Raw genomic sequence first — 12266 nt, forward strand, 5'->3', positions numbered from 1 at the left:
TCCTAATGACTAAGTTGTTTGAGTTAACTAAAACTAATTAAAACTGATTAAAAATAATTCATTAAGCTTATAATTGAGTTCAAGTTATGAGAACTTCACTAATTCTTAAGTTTACTTGTAATAATTAGTTACTTGACTTGTTAGTTTTAAATAACTAAATAATATTATAATAATATTAATGGAGCTATTATAACTTTAAACTTAATGATTTATTTATGGACGACTAAGTAGTTATTAACTATGAACTAGAATAATGTTATGTTTTCGAAAGGATATATAATATGTAGTAATATAACTTTAATGTTTCGATAATTCCAAAAATATAGCTAAATGAGTTATTTCATTAAGTGGTTGTTAAAGACTCACCTTAATTGAACAAAGTTATTAACGATTAAGAAATAATGACCTTTAAGGAGACCTTTACGACGTTATAATGACCGCTATGACCTTAATAAGCACTAACTAAGGCTTAAAAGCTAAATAACGAAACGTTCATTAATAAAACTATTCTTGAATAGATTAAAGAAGATAAAGGATATTACAAGCCTCCCCCGGCTATCCAGGGTATTTCGATGAAATGAAATGACTCTGATGTTTATGAAAATATGAGTATGATAACGCTATGGTTTTAATGATGTTTCATGATTATGATTATAATGATGTAATGTAATTATGATATTTGAAACATGATAAAGTAAAGGTGAAAGATATATGGTTCTTGGCAAGTATGTGGGCATAGAAAATGTCACCTATGATGTGACTGCCTTTCTGGCAATATTTGGACACCGAGAGTGTCATCCATTTGTGACTGCCTTTCTGGCAATATTTGGACACCGAGAGTATCACCCATTTGTTTAGGGAGACGTCCCTATATGCGATATGTGATATGCGATATTTGCCAAGTTACCAAAGTAAAAGATGTATGATGATGAACATGATAAAGAAGATAATGTAACCTACTATGATATATTTGTGAAATGTTTTACTTATTCTCTCCTCCCTGTTTTTAACCAAAATGATGTGAAATGAATTTACGATGTTAGAGTAGTATGTTACTGAGCCTCGGCTCACGACGTTTTGTTTTATGTTTTAGGTATGGAAGAACAGTTGTGGATCACTGATAGACTGCATTATGGAGATTATGTATGATTCTATGAGGTTTTAGGATATTTTGTATGATGGATAAACAAGTATTATTATACGATGAGTATTTGTATAGTGAATTTTCAATTTTAGGCTATTATTTTATTTGTGGGCCATAACCTACAGGATTAAGTTATGCTTCCGCTGACGATTAAGGTTATGTTAATTTGTCGGGGCGTTACATATAACTAGTTAATTGTTGTAACTTGTGGTTTTCTTAATTGTTGTTAAGGGTGTGGACAAACCGGTTCGGGCCAGAATTTGGATCGAACCGGAGATTCCAGTCCGGTCCGGTCCAAACTCGAAAAATTCCGATCCGGACCGGTTGGACCGATATTATTATTATTTTAGTAAAAAAATAAGTTTATGTGTTAAAAAAAACTCAAAAAGTAGGAAGTTAGAAACTTAAAAATCTACTATTTGTTCTTTTAGGATTATTGTTATTAAAATTATCAATTTTTAAATATATATAAATAAAAAAAGATTTTTTTTGGAAAAAATAATTCCGGTCCGCTGATCCATCCTGTTTCGGTCCGGTCCGGTCCGGTCCTGGACTGGTTCACACCCTTAATTGTTGTAGTCAAACGACTTGATACAATTATAAATGCACAATATTTAATATTTATATATTTAATTTTACATGTTGATTGGATCAGATCCCTCCGTCCCATTTTGTAGGTCCCGTATTCTATTTTGAGTGTCATAAAATATTGTTCCCATTTTCCTTATGTTCATTTAAAAACATCATATTTTACTCTTTCTCCACCTTTTCCCATGGGTTTTTGACACACTTGTTTAATGTTCCTTCAATCTCATTGGTTAGATATATCAAAAATCATTTTTTACTCTCTGTCTCCTCATTTCACATGTCCATCCATTTACTTTTTTCATTTTTTTTTTTCATTTTTCAATGACAATAACTCCAAAAATACAACTCCCTATGCAAGTACATCATAATCATTGTTTGCTTACTTCTTGTGTCCAAAATGAAACAAGAACTATAAAATGAGACAGAGGGAGTACATATCTAACAAGAACTCACATGATCAACTATATTTTTCCTGATGTACACATAATACAATAGGGTGAAAATAGAAAATGTAAATATTTTCAAATGACAATACGATACAACTATTAAAAAACGGAGGGAAAATAAACAAGTTTGGTGGCAAGTTGGAATATGCGCATCCTACCAGAAAAGAAAGGTCCCAACTAGGACTCGCTTTTTCTAAACTATAGAAAAGAACATATACGATCCAAATAAATTCATTGGTGCGGTGACCTTGATTTCACATTATGGAACATGCATGAGGATTCTCATCACTAAAAGCATCACCATTTCTTGCACCAACAAATGAAGAAGAATGTGAAGGATTATTGAAATTATAATAGCCATGAGATTCATGTCCGTCATAACCATGCTTGAAGTAGTTATAAGATGATGAAGCTGGCTGAGGCTGTCCAGAATATGCTGCCGCTGCTGTTCCATTGCTTTGACATTGATTTGGGTATTGATGTGTGAAACTCCTAAGTTCAGGTTGATAAGGGAATTGCCATAATTCTGCTCTTCTCCCTGTACCCCTCACTGCTTTCAATACTTTCTTTGGTCTGCGCTACCATTTACTGTCACTTTTTGCATGCCCATGTCTATGTCAACTTCATCCACTCCTACACATCCATTGATTATATCCAACTAAAATTTGGTAAGAAATAAATATTAATTACCAAGAATTGAAGGGAATAATTTCAAATTTTGCCGCTCTGCTCAAAATAGTTTCATCTTTATAAAATCTGCGATAATTCCAACTATGACTCATTTCTTCCCAATTGTCCCATTTTAACTAGTAACTTGCATTGGTTAACAGTTTGAAAAAAAAAATACTTATTGACCTTTTATTTTCTTTCTAAAAGAAATTATTACTTCAATTAAAAAAACCTTAATACTAACTCCATTAGCCCTTACCCCCAAAACCACCCCTTCCCCTTCTACCACCCTCACCCACGCAGCAGCCTACAATCCCCCCCCCCCTCCTCGAAAATAATCCCTCACCATCTTCATCAGTCCTCGCCCTCCAAAATCATCTCCTCACTCTTAAAAAAAAAACCCTCATGTAAAGGGGCGCGAATCACTACATAAAGAGTAAGGTTATCTAACGGTTTTCTACCAAACAAAAGGTACGATGATTCTTGTCCTTGCAGTACCATAGTTCAGTGAATAGAAGGTGATAAAGTCAATATGTTTCTTACTATGTGGAAAACAGTTCGATAATAAGCGTTTTCTTAGATTTGAAGGTAGAAGACCAAGGATCATCGAATTGGGGCACTAACCATGGAAGCAAGAAGTTATAAAAAAAACACAAAAGTTATACTTTGGGAGCGTTTGGTTCATATGAATTTGGTATAAGGTATGAGTTTAGCATGAGCAAAATTCGTACCTAGTGTTTGTTAATAAATTGATAGATTTAAAACTCATACATCAAATTCATAAGGTATGGGGTTTAGAAACCCCAAGGAGGTGTGTATGCTCATACCAATACCTCTAGGTATCAAACAAAAGAAAAATTTTTATTCTCAAATAAAACCAAACACATAGTAATAAGTATCAAGTTTCAAATATATACCACGTTGGTTTCATTCTTGATTACAAACACATACCATTATATGAACCAAACATCCATCCTTTCGATTTTGACAATTGTATTAGACGGATCAAAAGAAAAATTTAAGATTTCTATATGATAGCCACTATTAAAAAGTAGCATCTATAAAAAGCCAGAGGAAGTATATATATACTTGTTGCAACGTTCAAAATAGTTGCACCGTTTGCTTTTATACTTTCTCCTTTTCAAAATAATTGCATCGTTTGCTTTTTCACGTTTGCCAAGACGTTTTCTTGAACGTAAATATCTCTACTTGCGTAAAAGTAAAAAATATAAAAAGTTAATATTTGAAATTTTTGTATTGAGACGAATTTAACAAGATCCCAGTTGACTATGTTTTTTCTTATATAATAGTGAGAAAATGCTTGCCAAAGCTGGTTCATCAATGTGACCAAATGTTAAATGGTGCAACTATTTTAAAACGGAGGAAGTATGTTGTTAAAAGAATATGGCCAAAGCGAAGGATTCAAGTGCAAAACCAACTATACGATTAAGTTGGATGGAGGGAGTATTAATATTCAAGTTTTTTTTGGGGATGACATTTTGTGGGGATATACCTCAGATTTTTTTTTTTTTTTTTTTTTTGTGGGGATATAATACCAACCTAAATTTTAGTTTTGTTAAAAGGTACCAAAAACACTATTTTCGGCGAGAAAATCAAATTTCCAGCCTTCGACTTGGTAGGAACTCGCTAGTGAGCCACGAGAAAGTTGGAGGAAAATGAATGTAATAGAAACAATTGAATATCATACACTATATAAGAGTAATTAAGCAAGTCAAAGGCCGGAAATTTGACTTTCTTGCCAGAAATAGTGTTTTTGATACCTTTTAACAAAACTAAAATTTAAGTTCGTATATGCCCACAAAAATAAAAATTAGTAAGATATATCCCCGCAAAATACTCTAATACCCTAGTATATATCCATAAAAAAACTCTTAATATTCTTACGTACCTTTCATCCTCGATAATGTTTTCTTGATCTTGCTTTCACATCCAGGACAGCACATGTGGACTCTCATCTCTGTGACCTGTGAGCATAATAATATCATCACAATTTAGTTTCCTTTTAATCAACATGGTATAAGTACGTTTCTCTGGATGATTATAATGAATGATCTGCAATTAAGCTTCTTAGGATGATTATAATTACCGTCGACATCTTCTCAGGAATTGTAGTTGATGATCTTTAGACACACTGAGTATAACTAGAGTTGATAAGAGTTCTTTTTTCTCTATAAACTTCAGCAATTTATCGTTATAAAGAGCACTTTCCCATTATTACTTTTTTCTATTATTATAATTAAGCTTTTTATAGTCGTTCTATGTAAGGATTTACAACTGATCTGCACCGACTCTTATTTCAATATTAATATTTTGGTACGATGCACAGCTCAAGCTTGGAACTGTGACAATGTTGTATGCTTCAAAGCTGGGTTTTGAAGGTTTGAGCATGTGCTATAATTTATGTCTAACATAAGCAAAGGTTACAATTTCCTAGGGTTGTTGACTTCGTATCATAGAGGGAAGGTACCATCAATTTGATATCGTTGAACAAGCATGGTTAAGTGATGTCGTAGAGTATGATATTGGGTCGACACTATCTTGAAAGAAAAAGAGAGTTGAAACATTAACGAATTGACCAGGTATTGCTAGCCAGACACTGTAAATTTACAATTTTGATACTACATAACTCTGGCAACAATATGTCTTTGAACAATTTCTCAAAAAAATACAACAAACCAATATAAAATAAATAGAAAACGTTTTGAATGAGACGTATCTAACTAAATAAAGTTTTAAATACAAGTTTTTAATTTATGACATATTTAAATCGGTTTCACACATTACGTATTAGTTTGATGCATATTCTTATCAGTTTGTATAAATTTGTTTTCAGTTTAACATATTTTTATATGAGTTTATACATATTTTTTAGCAGTTTATACATGTTATGTACTTCCTCAACCCATTTTTTTAGTCACAATGTTTTTTGATTTTTGGTAATATTCTATTATTTACAAGATTTTTCGGCAATATATTCTTTCTTTAACTATCCTAGCATGTGAGATATTTTTTTTTTGATCTCTCTATCACTCTCCTCCTTGATCGGCCTTGTGCAAAAGAAAACATTGCATGTCGATCAACAAGCTTGGCAGCAGTGGGAGGTATCTATAATAGAGGCTAAAGCTAGCAATTGTGCTTGGGTTGAAAATGGTGATTCAATGTGATGCAAAAAGGAAAGCGGTGTAGTGTGATAATCTTCAGGTTATTAATTTGGTAAATGGGAAGAAAGGAGATGGTTCGTGCTTGGGTATGATTGTTCGTGAGATTCAAGCTATTTTTAGGTAGTTTGATTTAGTTAGCTTTAATCATGTCATTAAGGAGACCAATAGCTCTATGCAAATTTTTGACCAATTGATGTATAATTTTACCTGATTCATGCATATCTCAATTTGAATGTTCACATATATGTCTAGTCCCATCACATTTTACTTAGCACATAATGATTAAAAGTTGATATTTTATCACAAATTCTTGAGACCGTATTATTTAATTCCAATTTTTCTTTTTTTATATTCCGTATTAGAAAATTAAATTTATATCTTAATACACACTCAAGCTCACCAATAGTTTCATGCACAAGAGTATCAAGAAGTAATTTGCTCATATATATGATAAAACATGTTGTGGGAATTACATAATTTTACCACATATTATCATATAAATAATTATCATATAATTAGCTTTGTTATAGCATCTTTCCCATTCTAGAAGATGCCCTTATTCTATTATGTGTTATAAACATCTTTTTAGCTCAAATATGAGTGTAGAGACAATTCTTAATTTACTCGAGATCAACTCGAGCAAAGCTCGGCTAGAGGAAGCTCGATATAGACTCAAAATGTTGGCACGTAGAGTTGAACAACTCGAAATTCGACTCAGAAGCTCGTTAGAAAAGTACTTGATAATCAAGTAACATCAGAAGCAAGGTGCGAAATCCACATATTTTCTAACTTAGTGGTATTAATAAAACAAGACACTTTGAGCTATCAAGATCGACACTCAAAACTTGACTAAGTCAAAATTCGACTTGAGTGAGCTCGGCTGTACTCTAATTGACGCAGTCGGAATTAACAAAGGAAAAACAATCGCAATTCCTATAATGAATTGACAGAGATTTACAAGCGATAAAACTGTAAAAAAACTCTGAAATCCACTAGAAAGAGGAAAAACTCTCAGATATTACTATTAGGATAAAAATATGTCTTCTAATGACGGCTAATAATGTTTAAATAGTCTATCACTTAGAAAATAGAAAAATCAGAAACAAAATAATTAAAATGTTGTTTTTGAAACCCTAAACGAACTCAGATGGCTTAAAAAGAATGTTGGTCATGGTGTAGTATTGTATTTGACTCGTTGGCCCGTTTCCTTTTTTGAAAGGTATTTATTAAGCATTGTGATACTGGCTGGGAGCCCGACTAGTAGAAATCATTTCAGGCCTTATCGACGCTGGGCTTCTTCGTCGAACTTCCGCAGCTAACCTTCCTACGGTAGTCTGCTCCACCTCTGAAGAACTCACCATCGAGTTCGTATCTTCATAAATAACCTCATCTGTGTGGTACTCATAAATGTCAGCAACATTGAGAGTGTTGGATATGGTCATGTCATCTGGAAGAGCTGCCACATAAGCAATGTCATTGATCTTGCAAATCACCTTGAACGGGCCATACTTGCGTGGTTTTAGCTTGCTGTAAGTACCAATTGGGAACCTCTCCTTATGCAAAAACACCATTACATCATCTCCCACACTGAAACCTTATTTTTCTGCCCTGTGGCTTGTAACTTAGCCTTGACAACTTCTTTAATAGCAACAATCTGATCCCCTCAGCCATATCCCTCGCTGTTACACTAATTCTAGGAGCTTTAAGCAATTTAATCATATCAACCGCATGCCTAGGAGCAGAAGTGTAAACATGAGAGAATGGTGGCTTCCCCATAGCCGAATGTACTACATTATTGTGCGCAAACTCCACCCGGGATCATGCCAAATCCCACTGCTTCAGTTTATCTCCACAAACACTACCAAAAATATTCCCCATGATCTTGTTAGTAACCTCAGTCTGCCCATCTGTGTGTGGATGAGTTGTAGAACTTCTATTCAGCGTCGTCCCAAACATCCTCCAAAGAGTAATCTAGAAATGAATAAGAAACTTAGTGTTCCTATCTAAAGTGATAGAGGTAGAAACACCATGAAGTCTCACCACCTCCCTGAAAAACAACTTTACTACATTTGAAGCAGTAATAATTTTCTTACAAGCAATGAAATGCGTCATCTTGGAATAATGTCCACAACAACAAATACAAAATACATGCCTCATTGAGTGCGAGGTAAAGCTAACACAAAATCTGTTGCTAAATATCATCAAGAATAGGCAAAGGCATATAAAGACCAGTATTTTGGGACTGACCTTTGGACACTTGACAAGCATGACATCTTTGGACTATAGCACCAAGATCTCTCCCAAAGTGAGGCTAATAATACCACTCCAAACCAGTAATTTTCTTGTCCCTACCAAGTCCACCACCATGAAGATCTCTGATCAACTTTTCTCTCAAGGAAGAAAAAGGGATGCACAACTGATTCCCTCTAAAAAGGTAGTCGTCTCGAATATGAAAATCACCATTAGGCTGCCCTTTACTACACTTGGCCCATAACTCCTTGAATTCAGCATCCTCCTCATATGGCCCATAACTCCTTGAATTTAGCATCCTCTTCATATAACTCCTTCAAACACTCAAAATCCACGATCTCTTGAACTAAAGTAATGAGTAAGGAAGCTCTCCTACTCAATGTGTCTGCCACCTTGTTCAATTCCCCTAATTTATGATGTATAGTAAAAGGGAATTTCTGCAGAATACTCACCCACCGAGCATGCATCTCATTTATCACCTTCAGGTTGTGAAGAAACTTCAAAGCTTAATGTTCAGTGAACAAAATGAACTCCCTTTGAACCAGATAATGCTCCCATTGTCTTAAAGCTGTAAATACGAAATAAAACTCCTAATCATAAGTTCTCTATTTATGTCGTGCATTACTTAATTTCTCACTCAAATATGTTGTTGTTCTCTTTTCTTGGTACATAACTGCACCAATACCGGCCTCAGTTCATCACACTCAACTTAGAACACTTTATTAAAATTGGGAAGGCTAACACCGAGGCACTATAAAGCTTCTCTTTAATCAATGCAAAACTCCGATCATGTTCAATTCCCCACTGAAACTTCCCTTTATTCAAACATTAAGTTATAGGAGCCGTATTGGTACTGAAATCCTTGATGAATCTCCTATAAAAAGTGGTCAGGCCATGCAAACCACTAACTTCAACCACTGATGTAGGTGTGGGCCAATCCTTGATTGCACTCACCTTTTCTTCATCTACCTGAATCCCTTGTTCACCAACAACAAAAGCCTAAGAAAAGCAATTTATTGGTACAGAATGTACACTCTTTTAGATTAATGTACAGTTGGTTCTCCTGTAGCACTTGCAACACTTTTTTCACATGCTCAAGGTGCTCTTTCATGCTCGTACTATAAATCAGAATATCATTGAAATAAATCACTACAAAGGAACTAGTAAAAGGACAAAGATCTTAATAAACCGCGTGAAAGTGTTAAGGGTGTTTGACAATCCGAAAGGCATCACCAACCACTCATACAACCCATCCTTGTTCTTAAAAGTTCTCTTCCACTCAGCTGACACCAAATTCTAATATGATGTTATCCTCCACGCAGATCTATCTTCGAAAACACCTAAGAAGACGAGCGACAACCCATCAAGCATGTCTTCCAGTCAAGGAATTGGGAAGAGATACTTAGTAGTTATTTTATTTATAACCCTGCTTTAAACACACATCATTCACTGATTTTCCTTCTTAATAGAAGAACTGGAACTGCGCATGAACTCATACTCTCCCGAATGAACCTTTTCTTTTACAAATCCTCAACCTAATCTTTCAAAATCTCATTCTCCAATCCTTAGGGCTCATACGATAGTAAGGAAGGTTTGGTAAACTGCAACCAGGAATCAAGTTAATTTGATGTTGTATATCACGCATGGGAGGTAAGTTATTTGATAACTCATCAACAATCAATTCTTTGAAATCCTCTAGGGTTTCTTCCTTTTCAGCACCTAACAACCCCTTAACCACCAATGGATAAAAATAATCAGTTCTTTTATAGTCTCATCAAGTTCTTTGTCATTGTAAGTCATTACAAAGAAATTGGATTTCTTCCCCTAGCTTATAGTCAAAATTAAAAACAGGAGCCATTGCAATTTTATGGGTACCCCAAGTAAATATTACCACATTGTCAATTCCCCAATAAGTCACATCATTATCAACAATGTCAAGGTCTACCAAGTAAAACATGACAAACAACCATGCATTTCAAGAATATCATAGATTACCTATTTCTTGTATTGTTTCTCTATGGAGATGGGAACTCTACAAGTCATTGTGACCCGAACTTGTAACCCCTTGCTGACCTAGTCGAGGGTTTATGGCTTATCATGAGTTTTGTGCTTCCATCATCCATGATCAAGTTACAAACTTTCATCTGAATTAAACACCGAGACTTAAACAATTTTTTGCACTAGCCTTCGTCTTTGGATGTTAACAGGACCCTTTGCAGCACAAAGTTACCTCTCTCATCAGACTTCTCCTCTACAAACTCCACATCTGCATGCTCATCATTATATCCTTCAAACTCCTCTCCTTCGCCTTTCAAAACAACAACAACTCTCCGGGTCGGACAAACATTAGATCAGTGACCTTTCCCATTACAATGATTGCAGGTATCCCTGCTAGCGACTGCGACCGCACTCTTACCCTTATCACCTACAGAATCAAAGTTCCTCTGCGGTGAGTATCTTCTGAAAGATGAGAAATTTTGAGGGGATTTCTCTATCAATTCGGCCTTCAAAGCCAAACTGGATGATTCTGCCACAATCCACACAGTTTGCAAGCCCATCTTCTCTTGTAGAAACTCTTTAAAACCGCTAATATCTCGAGCCACTTTCTGACTTTTCGAATCTCCCAAATTATTTCGCTCATAAAAAATGCAAAAACTCTGCCGTATATTGTGTCACATTCCTCTTCCCTTGGACACACTCTATATACATCTTGAATAGAATCTGCTCATAATCTTCTAGCAAAAACCGCTCCAACATCAACTATTTTATTCTACGCCATGTCTTGACTGGCCTCTTCCGTTGTCGTTGCCTTTGTATTAGCAACTTATCCCGCCAAACAGCACTATTACTTTTGAACATAATCGCCACTATCTTAACATGTTTATTTTCAGGAACCTCCAACACTTCGAAAAACCTATCAACGTCAACCTGCCAATCCAGGAACTCTTCTACTCCTATAGTTCCATAGAACGACGGAATGTCATCCTTCACTCGATAATCATGTTTATGGTAATGATTACCTTCATCACTCCTTTGTTCCTCAAAGGGCTCTTCTTCCGCATAACTCGAACTATCCACGATAACAATCTGTTTGCCTCTACCCCGTGGAACTTTATTCCGTTCCTCTTTCATTTCTCGTTGTTGGTTAATATTATTCGGCATATTGTTCATATGTGTAGTCAAACGCAGTCATCTAATCGGTCAAAGCAGTAACGACCGTGGTAAAACCCGAAGTAAGCCGGTAACTCCTTCAAGGTCTGCTGTGATCACTGGTTCTCCCGTGGATGTTCAAGATACGAAAGGAATAAAGGAGAAATCATGCGCTGATATAACCTGACGCAATCGTAATTATCAAAGGAAAAGCAAGTATAATTCCTAGAACGAACTAACATATTTACAAGCGATAAATCTGTAAAAACTCCGAAATCCACTAGAAAAGAGTAATTGGATAAAAATATGCCTTCTAATGACGGCTAATAATTTCTAAATAGCCTAAACAAACCCCTAATACGAAAATTAGGAAATAATAAAATTCGAAAATAATTAAAATGTTATTTTCGAGCCTTAAACGAACTCAGATAGCTGAAAAAATCTGTCGATCACGGCATAGCGATAATTTTGACTTGTTGGCCCGTTCCCCTTTCCGAAAAGGTAATTTATTAAGCATTGTGATACCGAGAGCTGGACTAATAGAAATTATTTCAGGCCTTTTCGGCGATGGGCTTCATCGTCGAACTTCGCAGCTGACCTTCCTATGTCACTAACTTGACTTGAATTAGACTTAACATAATAGCGAGTCGAGTCGACTATCGAGCTACCCTATATTCGAACTCGACTCACATTGTTTACACTCCTGTCGTAATTTAATTTAACTAACTTTAAAAAAATGCTATTTTATTGAAGACAATTATATTCTCAAGTTTAATAATCCAGTATCAGTTGGATAAGTCGGTCACAGTCTTAATGTAAACTGCATCACATTTTTAC

At 35.0% G+C, this 12266-nt stretch overlaps 1 protein-coding gene across 1 annotated transcript; it reads right to left on the bottom strand.

The window, feature by feature from the left end:
* Positions 1 to 1838: 1838 nt before the first annotated feature.
* LOC125493378 (heavy metal-associated isoprenylated plant protein 28-like) lies at positions 1839 to 5117 on the bottom strand. The gene is given in 4 exon segments (XM_048636666.2): positions 1839 to 2749; positions 2752 to 2811; positions 4757 to 4832; positions 4955 to 5117. Coding segments are annotated over 4 exon segments (462 nt in total). The 5' UTR covers positions 4964 to 5117; the 3' UTR covers positions 1839 to 2432.
* Positions 5118 to 12266: the final 7149 nt, after the last annotated feature.

The sequence above is a fragment of the Beta vulgaris genome, chromosome 9, assembly GCF_026745355.1.
Source record: "Beta vulgaris subsp. vulgaris cultivar EL10 chromosome 9, EL10.2, whole genome shotgun sequence".
NCBI classification, from domain to species: Eukaryota; Viridiplantae; Streptophyta; class Magnoliopsida; order Caryophyllales; family Amaranthaceae; genus Beta; species Beta vulgaris.